At 45.5% G+C, this 18,092-nt stretch overlaps 1 protein-coding gene across 10 annotated transcripts in view; it reads left to right on the top strand.

Moving 5' to 3' along the window:
- BIN1 (bridging integrator 1) overlaps nt 1–18,092 on the top strand; it is a 101,670-nt gene that overhangs the window by 54,266 nt on the left and 29,312 nt on the right. For 6 of the 10 annotated variants that reach the window (XM_074828802.1, XM_074828798.1, XM_074828805.1 and 3 more), the window contains exons 6-10: nt 3,778–3,885; nt 6,604–6,696; nt 11,730–11,815; nt 13,420–13,495; nt 15,506–15,588. In XM_074828802.1, coding sequence (XP_074684903.1) covers nt 3,778–3,885; nt 6,604–6,696; nt 11,730–11,815; nt 13,420–13,495; nt 15,506–15,588 — 446 coding nt within the window. The remainder of the gene's footprint in view (nt 1–3,777; nt 3,886–6,603; nt 6,697–11,729; nt 11,816–13,419; nt 13,496–15,505; nt 15,589–18,092) is intronic. The other 4 variants (XM_074828806.1, XM_074828801.1, XM_074828804.1 and 1 more) reach the window with 1 other exon arrangement.

The raw sequence follows: 18,092 nt of genomic DNA, 5'->3' as shown, positions 1-18,092 counted from the left end.
ACATTTGTCAATATTTGTTGCTTCAGGAGGATCATGCTGTATCAAAGGGGGGCAGGTCACAGGCTTGTAAAATGAGCCCTGAACAGCAGTGTCCTTGCCTCCTGGGGCTCCTTGGTTTTGCTTTGTTTTTTCAGCCTCTTCTGTCCCTGAAAGTCTGAAGTGGGGAATGGCGAAGAGGCTTGCTCTTGCTTTCTACCTGCTCAAGGCTGTAGAGCTGATTGCTTCCCGTAGTGTGTTGCCATGTGTCTCAGCAGTGCAGAGGCTCGTGCACTGCTTCCTAAGCAGAAAGTTTTATTTCAGGCTTGCTGTAGACTCAGACTTCTGCACTGGTTCAGTCCAAATCATGTTTTACCAGCCTTGTCAGCTGTGCATTGGGTCACCTCAGAGTGTAACTTTTTTCCATGCTGAGTATCTTTGGGAGCTCTTAATTCTACTGGGGTCCCACTGAGGTTTTATGGTGGGATTTTGAAAGGAGTGCAAGACTGGGACCACCCAAATTGCACCAAAACTCAAGGTGTTAGGCACTGAGCTCCCATGGATCCTTTCTGACTTCTGAAAGAGCCGCTAAGGTATTTATTGTTAATATTCCTTTCTCAGTCTTCAGATGATGCTCTAGAAAATGGGAAGTTAAAGCAATTTTATGCACAATTTAACTAATGTTTGAAAGGGAGCATTACTTACCTCTGCTTTCTTTCATAAAATGAGTGAGAATTTGGCTTTCTGTTGGTACCTACAATAAGACATGGATATATTTCACAAGAGTTGGCTATTGAAAAATCCATTTAAAACAATAGTATGCATTAAGAAAGGTCAGTATGTTTTTATTGGTAATTCAGCTGGATGCATCATCCTCCTTACACAAGCAGTGAGAAGTGGCTCAAATCAATTATGTTTGCCTCAACTGGTAGAAACTCCTGTAAGTGCTGTTTTTGAAGGTTGCTACAGTTGTACAAAAGTGTACTTTGTCTTCACATAAGGAATTAGAGTTTTTGAGGTTGGCAGACAAAAAAAGTCTTACGTGATTTACAGAATATTTGAGTTTGTTGTTGTTGTGGTAATAGTTTTCTGTTTTATATTTTCCACAAAAGCAAGTTTTCTGCTTTTCCTGGAATTCTGGAATTACTATGATAATGAAAGAAGATTTATGGAGAGAAGATGATTTTAATTTAGTTATGTGAGGGCCTGTTTTTTGTTAACAGCCCAGTAATTCAAATGTGTGATGAGTTAGATCATGCATGCATTATTTTTTGTTAAATTCTAACATATTCTGAATCTTTCTTCAGTTGAGGGGCTGGAAAAATTCCCTTGAATTTTTTGGACTTGCAACGGGATCCGCAGCAGTAATGTGAAAACATAGCATTCCTTTAGTAAGGAATTTTTATAAGTTAAAGGGAATAATTTTTAAATGTTGGGTGGGGGGAGGGGTAACAAAAAGCCTTTCTATCTTTTCTAACTTGAAAAACAGGAATGCAAAAAATACTTTATCCTTTCTTTTCAGGTCAGTATTTTTAACTTATTGGAGTCGGACTCTTGCATAATCTATAATATTTCTGAGTGAGTTTTTGGTTGAGGTTGCAGAGTATGCAATAAGAGTACAGGTCTCTGATGCGGGCCCAGAGAAGATAAACCATAAACCAAGTTCTGAATAGCTGAGGAATTAGTGACTTTACATCTTACATTGAAACCAGTGCCCTGTTTCTACTAGGTTTAAAACCAAATATCAGTAAGGGGGGGGAGTGTTTTGTTGTGGTTTAGGTGTTTTTTTTGCTTTGTGTTTTTTCCCCCTTAAAGGAAGCTCAAATTAATATGAATTTATTGCAAAGCAGTAAACTGTTGAAGTTCAGCTTTTACCTTCAGATAGTGGTGGGTACCTGCAACTATCCTAGAGCCATACAAGGAAGCTACCCTCCAGCCTTCCATGACCTCGCTAAGTCCCATCACTGCCATCGCAGGCAGTCATGTGATCAGGACTCCCACACAGTGCAGTTGTACCTTGCAGCATTTCCACTTACTCTAGTAGAAATTGTGAGGGTGGGGAGGTAGAAGATCAGGAGCTACAAAAAAAGGCAGGAGTGACCTAATTTGAAAGATGGGTGACATTGTATCAAACTCCCTGGTGGGGTGGCAGGGAAACCTGGAAGTGGCTGTTTGCCGTGTCAGAGGTGGGCAAAACTCCAGCTATCTCTACTAGTCTGATCTGGGGGAAAAAATCTTCTCAAAACACGTGGCCAAATCTGGGATTTATCTGGTGTGTGTGTAAGACACATTAACAAGCATCTGAGATTGTCATGCTGCTGGAAGCCCCCTCTGACATTCTGTCTCTGTGTCCGGCTGGCAGCGTGATGTCTGGGAGGTGTCTTCTAGTGACCTCGACTGCAGGGTGGCTCAGCTTCTTCGTGATTCCTCTCTTGGAGTGAGCTGAGCGCTTTGAAATCAGTTTGGGTGTGCGTGTGGCTGAGATCCTGCAGATCCGCTGTGACTCACACAGAGCTGCACCAGTGTTTGCTGAAAGTGCAGAGGAGCGTGTGTGGGAGACGTGCGAACTGGTCCCAGCTGGTCTGGCAGAAAGATCAGCCCTGAGTGCGGTTTTGCAGCTTATCTGCAGGAGCCTAGGGAGAGGAGACCGCATCTCTCTGCCAAGTGTAGTGAAGGGGGGGTTCTTCTTTTGCAAGTAAATCCCAATGCTGATTCTTCATCTTGCACTTTCAATTTCCCTGGGTGCTGTGGTTAATTAGAAACTCTCCTGGCTCCTTGCCATCTCTTTCGGTTCTACAGCCTGTCTCTAGATTGCTGATCACTGACACTGAACCAGGCTCTGTGAGCTGGGGAGGTGCTAGGGTCAGGCTGAGAAGATATGTGCTCAACCCAGCTAGTCTGGAGTGTGGGCGGTGAGGGTGTAAGGGGGATGGATGGTTCTTAAAACAGGGTAGCCCAGTAGGCCTGAGCCTCACCAAGGTGAAATTCTACTGGGGGAGAGAGCCTGAGGCACCTCAGGTAGAGAAGGGTAATGGCGGATCAGGCCACAGGCCTGGCTGTCCATTCTGGATTCTCACAGATGGACTTGTCAGGACTCTGTTCCTGAACACGAGTCTGGTACACAGTTGGTCCCTCCTTGCATTTGTTATGGCTTCAGTGTGTCTTGCCTATTAGTGATACGATGATACAATTTTCCCCTCCCACTTGTCTTGCTTAATAGCTAGTTACAATGGACTACTGCCTGTGGCTGTGGTCACTTCTGTCTGGACCTCCTGTTGCAGGGTCTAAAATGCTGTCCTAGGCATATCCTGAGCATGTGGGAGTGGTTTTGCGTGCTGGCAACAGAAATGCCTTCTTTTGTTGAACTTAATCTTTTGAGTTTCCACACGAACTAGGGCTGTGAGCTGGTTAGTTAGAGTCTGGCTGCAGCCCTCAGGAAGCCCTGAAAATGATGAAGCAGGTGCCTGTAGGAAGCAGGCACATGGGGAGGCTTAGGAAGCACGGGAGCTACAGTTTCGAAAACTTAAATGTCATCCAGAGGTGGGGCCTGTTGTTGGTTGGATCCTTTTGCTTTCCCTGTCTCCTCCTGAGGAGCTCCCTCTACAATGGTGGTTGCCACAGGTGGCTCCCAGGGCCACCTCTCTGGGGCAGCCTGTGTGGAGTATCCAGTGAGTGTCCTTGTGTGGGCAGTGCATGGGGTGCTCTGGAAGTTGGGTGAAGAAGAGGGTGCTTTTCCTGAGAGGCTTTGTGGTTTTGGCTGCTGGGGAAGATTGTCACAACTCTTTTCTCCATCTTTCTTAGTCTCGTATAGCAAAGCGAGGAAGGAAGCTTGTGGATTACGACAGTGCCAGACACCACTTTGAAGCCCTGCAAACTGCAAAGAAGAAGGACGAAACCAAAATCGCAAAGGTAAAGCAAGCAAAAGGATGTGCAGACATCCTTTCATTTTGGGAGGCCTTTGCATTTGCCTATTGAGCAGGTTTTAAGTGCACCTGTACCTCTTCACTGGGTGTGTTTTCATAGAATCATTTAGGTTGGAAAGGACCTTTAAGATCATTGAAGTGTCATGAACTGGTGAGGTTTTGCTAGGTATTTCTTTCGCATCTGTTTAGTTCTGGAAGGCAGGATGGTCCCTGTTATGTTGGTTCAGACCCACCATTATCAGTCTGCATCTCTCGGAGTCCAAGGCCTAGGCATGCATTTCCTCAGATGCTGCAGGACCAGTAACTGCCATCAGAAAAGCCCGTGTGCCTCTTGGGGGAGCAAAACCTTGCAGTGATCCAGAAAAATTTTCCAGTTTGTTTACTTCTTGGGGCTCTGTCTCCCCATCTTAGAGCGGTGGTGAGAGTAAGTGTTTGAGTGTTGCCTGAGGTTGGTTGTGTTTGTGAAGTCCTCTGATATTCTAGCACAGAGACCCTTAGGAGTGTGAGTTACAAGCTCATTGTTGGAAATGCACCCTGTGCAGGCTTGATGACTGTGTTCTGCTGTCTATTGGTCACAATTACTGAATAATAAATATGGCTGAAAGCAGAAACCCAAGAGTTTTCTCTTGTCAGGGTGTGATTTCTTTCATGCCTGTGAACTGCTTGATCCAGGGTTAACTGCAGGGCATGTCCAACACACAAGTAAATGATTTTATTTTTAATTAAAAGAAATTTCATTAAAATTAAGATTTAGATTTTCTTTTAAATGTAGCTGAAGAAACATAATAGTGCTAACCTTGTTCTAGAGGAGGTGCATGGTTTGAATACCTGCCCGGAAAATGAGCTGTGGATTACTCCTGTGCCCTGAGTGGATCTGAACCTATGTGCTCCACTTTGCAGGACAGGTTTTGACGCAATAGAATAGTCCAGGGATGAGAACACATCTTTAATTCTTTTGAATGTGGCCTGTGGCACATTAGGACTCTTCAGGGTAGAAGCAGTGCAGGAAAAAAAGAGCCTGGATCTGTATCTTTTAACCAGGCTAAGAAGAGTTGTCATCCTTTGCTTAGAGTTATTTCTGGTAGGGGCAAATAGGGTCTATGTGGTTCTCCCGTGTGGAAGAAATAAAGATGCATTGTTCCCTAAGAGCAAGATCTGCATTTAATGGCCACAGTACTTTGAATTTTAAGCTGCAAGTCATCAGTCATCTGTCTACCCAGTGTATGCATTGTGATTAACCTTGACAGATAAAGGGGAGAGAGATTGATGGCTCAGGTGTCATTGCATCGTTTGTGTGGCAAAGCGAGTCTTGGTTCTATATGCAAGGCATGAGACTGAGCTGGTTGTGCCTCCTGTTCAAAGCAGTATTTCCCTGTGTTCTGGGGGTAAGAGCAGAATTTCGCTGGGGCGTGGTGTTATTATTGGTGTGTGCCTGTGGGATCTTTGCTGCAGTGGAAATGGTTTTTATAGGAATTTATCTACTCAGGTTGGTACCTGGTGATCTGCACCAAAGAGGCTGGCCTTCTTTGTCATTGCTGCACTCACTCACATTGCCCCAAATCCTCACATAAGATGTTATTGTCAAGGGATTGTTTGTTGCTCTTCTGTTAAAGTATGAAGAACAGTGCAGCTTGAAGAGTGAAATGTTGAGATTTAGGAGTTGGTTCTCTGTTCCTGATTCAGCCTGTGCAAGTGTCTCTTAGTACTTGATTGGACTCTTCGCCTTAGCCAAACTGTGTGCTGGATCAGATCTTTCCACCCTCTGTGCTTTAGGCCATAAACTCATGCATGGGATAATATGTGACACATTACATTGTCCTGGTCCTGTAAAGATGGGAGCAGTGAGTCCCTGAAAGTTACATATGTATGCTCTTCCCAAATGGGCCGGTTTCACAGCCCAGCCCGTGTTCCCACAGTTGCAGTCACGCAGCTCTGCAGGGCTGTGGGCAGCAGCCAGGGCTCAGCGTGCACTAGTCTGACATAGAAAGTTCTCGTCCCTGTTCCTGTGACTGCAATTTTGCTCATGTGACCTTTGAAGTAGGGTTGTTCCAGTGTAAGGTACTCTGGAATATGATGACAAGCCCCTAAGAAAGGGAAATCATGTTTATGACACAGCATACAAATGGCAACTGACTTGATTGATGTTTCATGGTATAGTAACAGAAACAGCAATGCAAATACTTTTTGGCGCTATATAGTCTCTTTTTTTCTTCTCTAATACATGAATGTTCTTTTCCCACCCAGGACTCCTGCCACTTATTGCTAAACTCACAATCTGCCATTAAAATAAAGCATTGTGGACTTTCAGCTGTTGCATGCAAATAATTATGATGGTTAATTAATCCTGACCTCTCTTTAAGGAGCTCCCACTTCACAGCCATGACTTGGAGTAGAGTTGTCTGTGTGCTAGGTCACTAACAACTGTATCTGTTGCTCTTTGCAGCTGCCTGGCTGGTCTGCAGTATCCCAGCCCACACTGGAGCATTAATTACTGCTAAACTTGGCATGCTTCAAAGGATTCATAACTGATTGATCCCGGGATGTTTGTTTTTTCTCTCGCCTTGGTGATACTGGTTTGACCCAGCCTCTAAATACACTCACTGTTGTGGTTTTAATTTTTTTATCCTAAAAGATATATGTTTGTGTCTCTCTTGTTCTGTTTATTTTTTTTCTCTTTTCACTCAAACATGCTCCCTCCCCCCAGCCTGTTTCGCTGCTTGAGAAAGCTGCGCCTCAGTGGTGTCAAGGGAAGCTACAAGCTCACCTCGTTGCGCAAACTAATCTGCTCCGAAATCAGGTGACTGCTGATCTACCTGGCTCTAACCCTGCATGTGCTATTTTGGGCTCTAGATTGTACCATGCAACTAATCTTTAGGCAACGTTCACTCTAGTCCTCTTTAAGTGTGTCCTTGATACTCCTGAGTCACAGGTGTACACATGGAAGTTGCTGACCAGTGAGTGAATCTGTGCCTGCCCTATTGATTTCTAATCAGGTGTGTTAATACTGGACTATTCTTTTCTCTCTCTGAAATAAAATGTGGATGAAGAAAGGCTATGGAACAATGCCAAGGCAGAGGGTGATGTGATGTAGTTTCTCCAATTACTGCTTTCTTTTTCTTCTGAGAGAAGCAGTCAATTTTTATTGTTGCTGTTAAAAAAAAAAAAAAAAAGAGAGAAAAAGGAGGAAACACTGAAAAATTGGCTTCTGCATTTGTGCTATTGAGTAAAGCCAGAAAAAAAGCCTCATTGCTTCAAAAGCAATTTCTATGGCTGCTGAATTAGGTTGTGACATTCTCCTGTGGTAAAATCCAAGTTTCCAAAATGGGCACTGTCCTGGATCTCGTGGTCTAAAGAGCTGTTTCCAGATATACAGAGTTTCAGTTTGCATAGAAGAGGTGAGCCCAGACCAGGGAATTTGCACCCCGTGTAATATATTTGAACAGCTCCAGGTTGAGGTCATGGTTGCGTCATGTGGCAGAACTTGGCCGAACGTGTAGGTTATAGCATCTTGAGGGAAATGAGAGCAGCTCAGAGAAACTGTAGGGACTAAGAATTCCAATCCTACTTGCATAGGAGAAGCGTGGCTTCCTGATAAAATCTCCCTTGGTATTTACATTCGAGGTCCTTAAGGGATAAGAGGGAGCTGACAGAAAACAGTCAGAGAGAAGAACATACTTTCAATGGGCAAGGGATAGTAAATTATTACCCAAATTGGGAGAGCGCCCGCCGGTTACCTGTTCACAAGTTCCTGGTGAGCTAATCTGTTCTCATTCAGATGCTCCTACATCTTCACCTTCCTTGTCAGTGAATGAATTGCAGTTTAGAAACACTAAATTGCTCTCACCTTATGAAGCACCTGGGTTTTTCACAGTCAGTTTATGATTGCAGATCAGGGAAAAGACTAGATTACCACATCCATAAAGCCTGGGGAAAGAACAGCTGTTAGCAGTCCTGCTTAAGATGCATAGCAAAGGGAGGAAATATGTATCCATTCTGGATGGAAGGGAGAAGGACATTTGGCAGGCTGCTAGGGCTTTCCCTGTTCTTCTGCCATGCTGGGAATGATCTGCGCGGTTGTGGTTCTTGACTGGTCCATTTGGCTGGTGGTATTTCTGGAGGACTAGAAAGCAGGTATAGGAAGTTTCTCAAGCTACAAATAAATAAATTGGCTCTTGGACATTTTTGCCCTTCCCAGACTGGCTGGGGTGACCAGGAGTAATACCACTGCCCACAGATTGCCTAGAGAAACAGTACCTAAGAGTTCTCCCTCATCCCTTGCACTCTGATCTTAGGCTACTGAGACCCATTCAGTAATTTCACTGTACTGCGTGACTTTGCTCTAAAGCAGGTGACAATGGGGCATGTAGTCTTTCTACCCTCTCTGTTCTGGGGGTGTTGACATCCTGCTACGTTCCATTAATATTTTCAGTCACCCCAGATATTTTCAAATCAAGTCCGCCTTTAAGATTTTCCTCTTTCATTCTTGAACTAAACAGTACTATTGGCAACCTTAATGTTTTGTTTTTAATTGTGTGATTCTTTGGGTTTTGGTTTTTTTTTTTTAATTTTAATTTTGATTGGGGACTAACAAAAAAAATCTCAAAGTATTCTGTACCTATAGGGTTTCCATCTTTTCTTCACAAACACAAGCAGCCAGGAGAAAAAAAGGCTTCAGTTTTTATATTTGCATGACTTTTAAGACTGAAGGTGTTACTGAGAATCCTAAATCTCATTAAGGTCTTGATAAAAGCAGGAAGGCTGATGACACTGCATTTATTGAAGAGCTTCAGAATGTTAAGCCTAAAAAAAAAGTCCTTCCCCTTACCAGCAGCTGTGTTGCTGTCTCTTCTTGCCTGATAATTTTACAACTTCCAAGCAAAAATGCGGTCAGCAAGACCTATTATTTCTACTGTAAACCCTCCAGTGCAAACTGCTGGCTTTTTAGGCCTTTAGCAGATACTAACAAAAACAATACAGTGGGGATCTTCTGTAAAGTCTCCTGGGGGGTTTGCTATTGCTTGCTCTCAGTTACAAATTTGTGACTTAGCTTTTTGAAACAAAAGGGAAAATGGCTTAGACCAGCAAATTCTTGCCTTTTTGCTAAGCTCCCCTGAAATGCTGAATACAGAGGAAAAAGCAACATCCTTGGTGCTGCAGTGATAACAGAACTAAATCTCTGTCTGTAGGAGAAAGCCAGCAAGTTGAGTCCTGGGCTGTGCTGCCCTTCTGAGAGGCAGGTCTGGCTGGGGCTGGTGGGGTCTTGGGCCTGGGATGGGGTGCACAGGTCTTCTCCTTACCCCTGCCTCATGGGTGTCTAAACTATTTACTGAGCAGTGCATACCACAGTTCACAGCATAGTGTTTGAAGAGAAATGGTCACCAGATTGTCTGAAAGCACCAGGCTGGATATTGCCAGACACTCCTGAGTGCTGGGATGCATGATGGTAAGGAAGCCTAATGGGGAATAACTGCCCCCTTATCACAACTGAACTGGTTGTGCTTGGCACTCTGAGCCTTGGCTAGGGGAAAGGTCAGGAAAGCATTTGTGTTGTCCAGCTCCTGCTCAAACCTTCCCCCTTTTAGGAAGGGAAAGGAAGAATTTTCTGAGATCACACTTTATGAGCCTGGGCGTTATGTCCTTCTGCCTCAGTTCTCCATCAGGTTGGCAAGGATGACAGCTGAAATAGAAAGGGCTGACAAAGAAGTGAAGAATTAATTCAATGCAGTACCTGGGACTGAGAGCACTACCTGAGCCACAGGCACTAGATGGATCCCCAATTCCTACAGCTACTCTGGAGTGAACGTTGCCTGTTGCTGATTTTTGCCTTTGCCTCAGGATGTTGCAATATTCACATGTTGCCTTCTAGGTTCTTTGACCTTCTGAACAGGTAAACGAGAGAGGGAAAGACTGTTATTAATATCCATTGTATCTGAAAAATTAACAGCATGCAGTGGTGCCTCATCTCCCAGCTATCCCATCTCCTGGGTTAATTCTGGTTCCAGTCAAGTTTGGAAATTAGAATAAGATAAAACCAAAGGATGGACTGGAATTTGTTTCTTCCTTTAAAATGGTTATATTAGAAACATTCATTTGTAGAGAGATATTAAGGCAGAAAGAGTCTTTGTGATCATCATCTGTGATCCAGCATAAACTGTCTCTCTGTTTAAATTGGCTTTTTGTTTGTTTTCTGCAAACTCTCTCAAAATGTTGAGTTTTTCAGTGAGTGTAGTAGCGAAATACAGGGGTTTCTGGGTAGAAGCATCATGGCCCTTTCTCCCCCTGCCTGTTCCTCACAAGGTCTGCTTAACTTTTGGAATACCGCCCCGTTATGTCTTTTTCTGGGAGAAACTTTATCTTCTGATCTTGAGTACAAAGTCTTAGCGTTGCCTTTGGCAGCAGTGGGCGACCCTCTGAAAGGTGGAGCTAGCTGGAAGGTAGGAGTTTCTGTGGCTTGCTCATAAGACAAGAGAGAAATAGAGAGTATAAGGGTCCTACACAACACAGTGAGGAACAGGACTCTGAACTGCAAAATATTTTTAAGTCCTTTCTCCTATCAATTCTATCTTTGCATATACTGGTCACTAAGGAGCTGTGAGCTGGATTTCTGTAATTAAGCTGGCACAAAGAAGATAAAACTTAATTTTGTAGAAGGGGTAGGAATCTGAGTGCAGGCTTGTAGAGAGATCCCATTCCCCAGTGACTTGCGGGCTCCGCAGAGCCCCATGTCATCGTGACATTCCTACTGTTGTCACACACTAGGCACTCATGCTGATGTTCCTGTTAAGGTGTGTTATCAAGTTGCTCAGGCAGGGATTTGCTATCCTGCATCCCACTGCACAAGGTTATGGGAGAATGCTATGCTCTTACAAATTACAGAATAGAAATGTTTTAATTAGCAAGTTTCAAGGTTTAACTTGGAGCACTGAAAAGAGGAAGAGGTCACCTAGGACAAATATGGGAAGGGGACTGTGCTTGTTGCTGGTGTCTGCTGTCAGCAACAGAAACCAGGATCATCCTTTTTGTCACTGAAACCTGGCAGAATTCATGCATCAGTGTTGGGGTCTGTCAGTGTCTATGTCAAATGAACAGACCAAGTTTAAACTCTCAACTGGAGGAAGCGGTCCTGTATAAGGCATATTTCCTTTGGTATTGGTGGCCAACAGCCATCCAGGGATTGTTCTTGTATTAGATCCTCACTGATGAGAGTATGTGAAACCAAGACCTGCTGCTCAAGCACTCCAGCTTGGCCTCCTGCTGGCACAGCTCTTGCTTTGCATACCCTTCCTTGCTTTTCCAGTCAGCTTTGTGAGAGTGCTGTATCAGCCAAGGATGCAGACCTCCTCCTGTCCTCGGAAGAGATGGGGCTTTGGCATGACCTCACCAGAGCAGAGAGAGAGTCCCCACGAGGGAGGACTCTTCTTCAATGCCATTTGGGATGGATTTCAACTCTTTCAGAGACCTGGCAAGGGACAGGGTCCACTGCTAGTTTAATCTGTGTCCAAGCCGGAGGCTGAACTGCCTGACCAGTTCCATTCAGTTTTTGAAGCCAGGGAAACTTAGAGAACTTAAAACACATTAGTGGATGTTTGAATTACTTTCTGAGTATCCAGACAGGGAAATCCATTGAGAGAAAACCTGAGAGTAACACATGCAAGCTGAAGGGGCATCAAGTCACTTGTGATGCAACCCTGGTTCCCTCATTTGGAATGGGGATTACCCTATGCCAGAATTTTGTCTGGTGTCCCAAGGAAGTCAAAAGTCACAGTTGTCCCAGTCCTGCAGGATACTTGTCTGCGCTGGATCTGACAATCTCCCTTCTCTGTTATTAAGGCTGAAGAAGAGTTAGTAAAGGCTCAGAAGGTGTTTGAAGAGATGAATGTTGATCTGCAGGAGGAGCTGCCTTCACTGTGGAATAGGTGAGTGCTGGAAGTTTTCCCAGGGGCTGGTTGGAAGGAAGCGAAGACTCAAGCTCTTGTATCACTGTTCTCCTTAGTTTGAACTGGGTGTCTGCTCTTGTTTTCTGGATCATCTCAGAGAATCCATCCTAGAATTCCCCCCAGCCAGGTTCACCCTGGGCTTTCTGTGCTTTGCTTCATGATCCTCATGAAAAACTCAATTTTACCACAAAGAGAAACTGTTTCTATGCTTCATCTGATTAATCCCTTTGCCCCACCAACTCTGCCCAACTTTCCTGGGCAGTGGCCCAGCTTCTGCTGTGGACGGCAGACAGAGCAGGCTGTGGATCAGTAAGATTTTGGGTGTGGAGCTGGCTGGCTGGAAGAAACATCTGCAGCTGAGTATGTCAGCTGACTAGTTAAGGGAAAATGAGATGTCAGAAGGGTTTATACAGTCACCAGGGTTGGAGAGAGCCAGGAGGTGATGCCTTGATCACTGTGTTTCACCATGCAAGATTGTGAGCACCCCGTGAAGCAGCAAGTTTAACACAGGAGGGAGGATGAGACAAGAGGGTGCTCTGCTTTGGATGCCACTTTCAGGTTTGGACCAATGTTTAGCTTGGAGTATGAACTGGAGGACAGCAGAAGCTGATATATGGGGAGGGTACAGTGGAAAGCAGGCAAAATCCTCCTAGGGGTGTTCCAGTTTCTTATTTTTAAATGCAGTGATCACATCTGGGTTGGCAGTGCTGGTCTGTGGGTGATGAAGAGAGTGGGTGGCGGCAGGGCGGGAAAGGGAAAGCAAAGTGCTGATGTCTTCCTTCACTTCCCTTTCCTCCCAGCCTGGGTCAGGACTCTCCGCTCAAAGCAGCGTGTAGGCCTGACTGAGAAAGGAGCTGGGAAGGATGAGACATCTGGGTGGTTCCATGTGCAGAATGGTGATGCCGCTGGCCTTAGAGAGCATCTCCCTCCTGCTGTTGTTCCTCCAGACGGGTGCTGGTACAGCACTCTGTTGGCAGCTGGCAAGCTGGCTAGAGGAAGGAGGGTGGCAAGCAGCTGCTGGAATTTTAAGGTGCCACAGGTTGTTCAGAGGCTCCTGCTATTCAGCTGATCCTTTTGCTTTCCTGGTGCTCTCTGTGCCTGTCCTGTGCTTTCTTACTCTTATGCCCCTGAAGCAAACAGTTCATGCTTTTTGCTTCTCCTGGAGCTGAGAGACTTCAGAGCGAATTAATATTTGTCCTCCTGCCAATTCCCCTAGCTCTCCCCACACTCCATCTGCGTCACAGCCTCTATTCTTTTCCTTTCCATCACCCTACCACTGGCTCTCTTTTAATATCCTCTTTTTTTTTTTTTTCTTTCTTTCTTTCTTTCTGCTCTCCCCACCCTGCACCTCCCTCTCCCTTTAGCCCAGCACATATTCAGATCCTATCCCCCCATACCTGGCCTTTGCTCCATCACCCCCTTCACTCTTCTCTGCTGCCCTTCTCTTCAGGCATGTACCAGACCTGACAGAGTAGAGTTTGAATGGGAATGGTGGGTGGGAAGTAGCAGAAGGGGCAGAATGGAAAGGTTTTGGGAGAGCATTGTGTCCATTATGTTCTTCTGTCTCATTTTTCATTTGGCAGTCGTGTTGGTTTCTATGTCAACACATTCCAGAGTATAGCAGGCCTAGAAGAGAACTTCCATAAAGAAATGAGCAAGGTAAGGCAACTAACAGCTTATCCTACTAATATACCCCTTCCTCACTGTTATTAAAAAAACAAACAAGACCCACAAACAAACAAAAAACCACCCCAAACTGAAAAAAACAACTGGAGAGAAGAGAGTATTTGCCCTATATCAGAGAAAAATGTTAACCCTTATTTTTTTATGAGCCGCTTGGGAGAAAGGCTGTCTGAGATAGTAATTTAAAGGGATGGAGCACAGGGAAGAGACCACAGGACCATGCAGCAGTGGGGAGTTTGTGTCACTTGGCAGGGCTCGTTTGCAGATCCACAGAGGGAAGGGAAGCAACTTGCAGGCCTATCTCTTGCTGTCTTTTATTAGTTTGTCTACATTACAGATCTGTAACCTGGGCACTCTCAGCCTGGTATCTATTTTCCTCCTCCTCTGCTGCCTGGCAGCAAGTTGCTGTGAACCCTCATCTGTGTAGCTGTGGGGATGAAAACAGCAGGGACTCTGCCAATCTGCAAGTCAGCTGAAGACTGAGACCCACCTCACTCTGGTCCCTCAGAAAGGCACTGCCCAGCAGTACCTCTCTGCTTTGGCTTCTTTCCTGCCCTGTGACCCAAAAGAAGGCATTTGAGTTCTTAGCATGGGCTTGCGTGGGCTACCAGTTGGGCACAAGTTGGGAATCACAGCAGTAAGCAGTGTTGTAAGCTGGTAGCGGCAGACTGGATCCTGGTGCTGTGTGTCAGTGCCCAGCAGAGACCTCAGGAACAGTCTGTGGGAAAGCCCCCCCATTGCCAATTTCATTTACAAATATGTTCTTGTTCTTTCACTTAAAAGCTAGGGAAGTCTTGAATTTCTTAGGTCTGTATGCTGCTCCTAAGAGTTGCACACCCTCTGTAAAGGTTGCACTAATCTTGATGAACGACCGAGAGCCCAGCTGGAGAACTCTTGTATTCCCTCCCCTCCCAATGTCATCCTGACAACAAGACAGCCGCTAAGCAACAAGCAACATTACAGTCCTTCAATTCCGAGCAGTCAGGGGCCCTCTGCCTTGGTGTAATGCATCAATTTTGAGCCCTGCTTGACATTTCATGGGGACCTTTCCAATTAATAGCCTGCTTTTCCCCACTGAGGGATGAACTGATTGTTAAGAATAGGGAGGATTGTTATAATTATCAATTTGTTGCTGTTAATTTAAGTCAGCAAAACATGGGAAAGATGCTTGTTAGACAGGAATTCTCTTCTTGCATCATGTCTTGGATTTTTCTTTCCTGAGGAGTTTTGTATGAGAGCAGGGATTTTGCTTTATTCCTTAAGAACCATCTGTTTCTTATTACTGCTATAGCATCCGATTAACTGCTGGTGTTGCTGGCATGATGCCTCCAACATTGATTGCATTGGATCCCTCCTCCTACCAATGATAAATCTGGCATCTTGTCTTGTTTATGAATTGGACGTTTCAGAATAGGAGTGTCTGGAGTGAATATTACAGCCTTCGGTGCCAGGGAGAGTTTAACCCCTAATATTGCATCTCTGCAAAGATACCTAGGTGCCCAAACATAGATGGCCCAGGTAGCCTGTGAAGTCAAGGCCCGTTGTTGACTGGAAGTCCAGCTGCCTTTGGCTCCACAGTTGAAATGGCCATATCCCAAGCCTTGATAAGCAGTCTGAGGAACAGCTTTGGCTACAAATCCAGAGTGAAACTTCAGTTCTAGCACATTAGACCCTTAGGCAAACACTCTGCCCCCTTCTGCAATGGTACCTGGCAGCACACCAGTGAGGGCAGGTGATAGAGAAGCAGAGAGGATGATGTGTAAGGGAGACAGAGCATTCCCACGAGGCATCAGCAGCTCTTCAACAGTTTGAGTACTCTAGCATTTCATACTCCATGGAGGAGTGGAAACAGATGTAGAGCTGTCCTCTCTTGGGATAGCTGAGTATGTGTACATGTCCGGACACAAGCCTGTGCAGGCCAGCCCAGGCTCTCTTCTGGCACTTGGGCTCGTTTCTCATTCTTTTTCTTTCTTTTATATTTTGCAGTTGAACCAAAATCTCCATGATGTCCTGCTGGGTCTAGACAAGCAGTACTCAGGCAATGCCTTCCCCGTTAAAGCACAGCCCAGGTCAGTAACTGTGGGAGTAGTGTCTTTCCATCACCAAGGGAGGAGGAATAGGGATTTCTCTACCAGGGGTATTGAAACCTCCATGTTGTCAGCTGGGGAGTGATTTGACTGCTTGCATACAGCCAGCCAGTGCTCTCCTGAGACTCCCTAGAGTGTGTCCAAGATTGCACTTGGGGCTGGGTGATGCAATGTAATACCTCTTACCTTTCTAGAATAGCATCTGGAGGCCTAAACTTTAGTGCTGATAGAGACCTAAACTGATAGACCTAAACTAGGTGCTGATAGTTAGGCAACTGACTCTCAGCTCTGCTTTTTTTAAAGTCAAATTCCATGCACTGACATGTAATACTGAGCTGCCCTTCCGTCTGGGTCCAGTTGCCCAGCACCTGTCCTGTTCTTTCCCTCAAAAGCTTCCACCATGTATCTGCAGCTTGGGAGCTTGAGCAATAAGAGCACATTTGTTTCCCCAGCCTCCTCTTTGGCCCTCCAAACTTGGAACCACCTGTCTGCCAAAGCCTTATAGTCCCTCCTATGTACCCAGCTGAGGTGTGTTTCCTCTGTGTGAGTTGTGGAAGTAGTTGCAGCCTCACTAATATGAGGCTTCCTGATCTCAGAGCACTTCTAATCTACATGTATGCAAGGAGTGGGTGTCCTTCAGGCCTTTAGTTTTCTTTCCTCAGTGGGGTCCAGTCCTGTATGGTTAAGTGCAAGTCTGCACATTCTCTAGCACTGAGAGGGGAGGGAGAGGTCCGACTCTGGATGAGGCTGTCTGGCTCCCATCCAAATGCGTGAGTGATGAAACAACGTCGGGCTCTGGCTTCCAGCTGCTGCTAATCCCACGTGCCGTGTGAGCAGGAACACAGCCCAAGTCCTCAATTGGTGTATTGATGGAGGGAGGAGGTGAAGTCAGCATGAAATAAGGGCAAGCTGTGGTCGGAGTGCACTGATTTGGAAGGGCTAGATCAGCTGTTGAGACCTCTGTGCTCCCCTGTCTCTCCTCCCAGTTTAACCTCCTATTGCAGTTGTGCATAGACAACTTGTGTGACTTGTTCCAGCTCTAAAGAAAGAGGATGTTTGAGTTGAATTTGGCCCCTGAATTTTGGATTGCTAACACCAAATTTCCAAGATGCTAGTAGGAGTGCTTCTTGCGAAAATAATATCTTCTTCCCAAATTAGCATGTGGTGTCTGTTGATCATCACAACCCAACAAGACTGAAGCCTTGTGAGGAGGCTGTGGTGCCCAGCCTCTTGCTGCCATGTGCCATGTTGTCTCTGATAGCAGCATTCTCCAGGGTCCTTGAAAGAGGATGAAGTAACAGGACAGATGAAAGCTGTAGCCATTTCTTTCTCCAGCTCTTTCCTTCTCCTTCCTTTCTTCGTCAAGGAAGTGATGGCAGGCTGCAGTGACAGTCTGGCCCAGACATGTTCAGTATTGTTGTGGCATGAAGTTTTCTGGCCTGAAAGAACTTCCGATGAATAGATTACCTGTCCTCACGATTTCCACCCCCACAAACTACTAGCTTCATCTGGGGCTGTAACGGGTGTCTCAGCTGCAGTTCTGTGCTCTTTGCTGGCTACAAGACCACATGGCCCTAAAAACTGAAAACGAGAGCACACACAGAGGTCCCTGTGCGGGTAGAAATCTGAGTGCTGCTGCTTCATCACTTACTCCCTGCATCTCGGCTGAGATGCCAGACCTGTCCCAGAGCAACTTTCTTCCTCCTGAGCACAGTGGAGCAGGGTGTTGTAGGAGGATATAACAAAGGTTTGCCAGGATAGTAAATATGTTTTGCAGTGACCAGGAAATGCTGTGAGGCACTTCTGTCTCTCCTGCACATCTGGTCTCTCACTGTGGTGCAGGGCTGGAGCGAGAGTGTGCAGGAGGAAATAGCCCCTGATCTGATTGCTTATTGTGGTCTGCAGCAGGAGCAGATGCTTCCCTAACCTTTCTCTACTGGGAAGGGGATTGGAGATGGATTCAATGACAGGAAATGAATGAGGAGGTGTGAGAAGAGAGGCAATTATCTGTGCACATCATTATGACATTCATGTGAGGCCCTACAGAAGTATTTCTGTATCTGATGCTGGCTGTGTAGCACAGTAGTACAGAGATGGGAACCTCAGATGTATGTTTGGGATTTGTTTCTGAAAGAGTTTGAGCATTCCAGGCTCAGATGCCTGGAAGACCTAGGAGATCTGTAGTGTTATCCTAGTACGATCAAACTGGAAAAAAAATGTAGTAGGAAAGCTGCTGATTAGGTTCCATGTATAAGGCTGTGCACAGATCACATAAGTAAAGGGGAATGGGGAGCTTGCTTCTTGTGTACCAATATTTACAGGGGAGACTGAGGAGCTGTGATTACCTGTGGAAAAAAAGACATTTACAGTTCTCTGCTGGTTTATACAGTTTCCTTTTTCTTCTCGGTGTGCACCCTGGCCCTGTATTCCAAAGAGCAGGGAAAACAGTAGTTTGCTCACATATATGTAGATCTTTGACAGTCACA

Source organism: Strix aluco, chromosome 6 (genome assembly GCF_031877795.1).
Source record: "Strix aluco isolate bStrAlu1 chromosome 6, bStrAlu1.hap1, whole genome shotgun sequence".
Classification (NCBI taxonomy): domain Eukaryota; kingdom Metazoa; phylum Chordata; class Aves; order Strigiformes; family Strigidae; genus Strix; species Strix aluco.
This window is presented reverse-complemented; position numbering and strand designations above follow the sequence as displayed.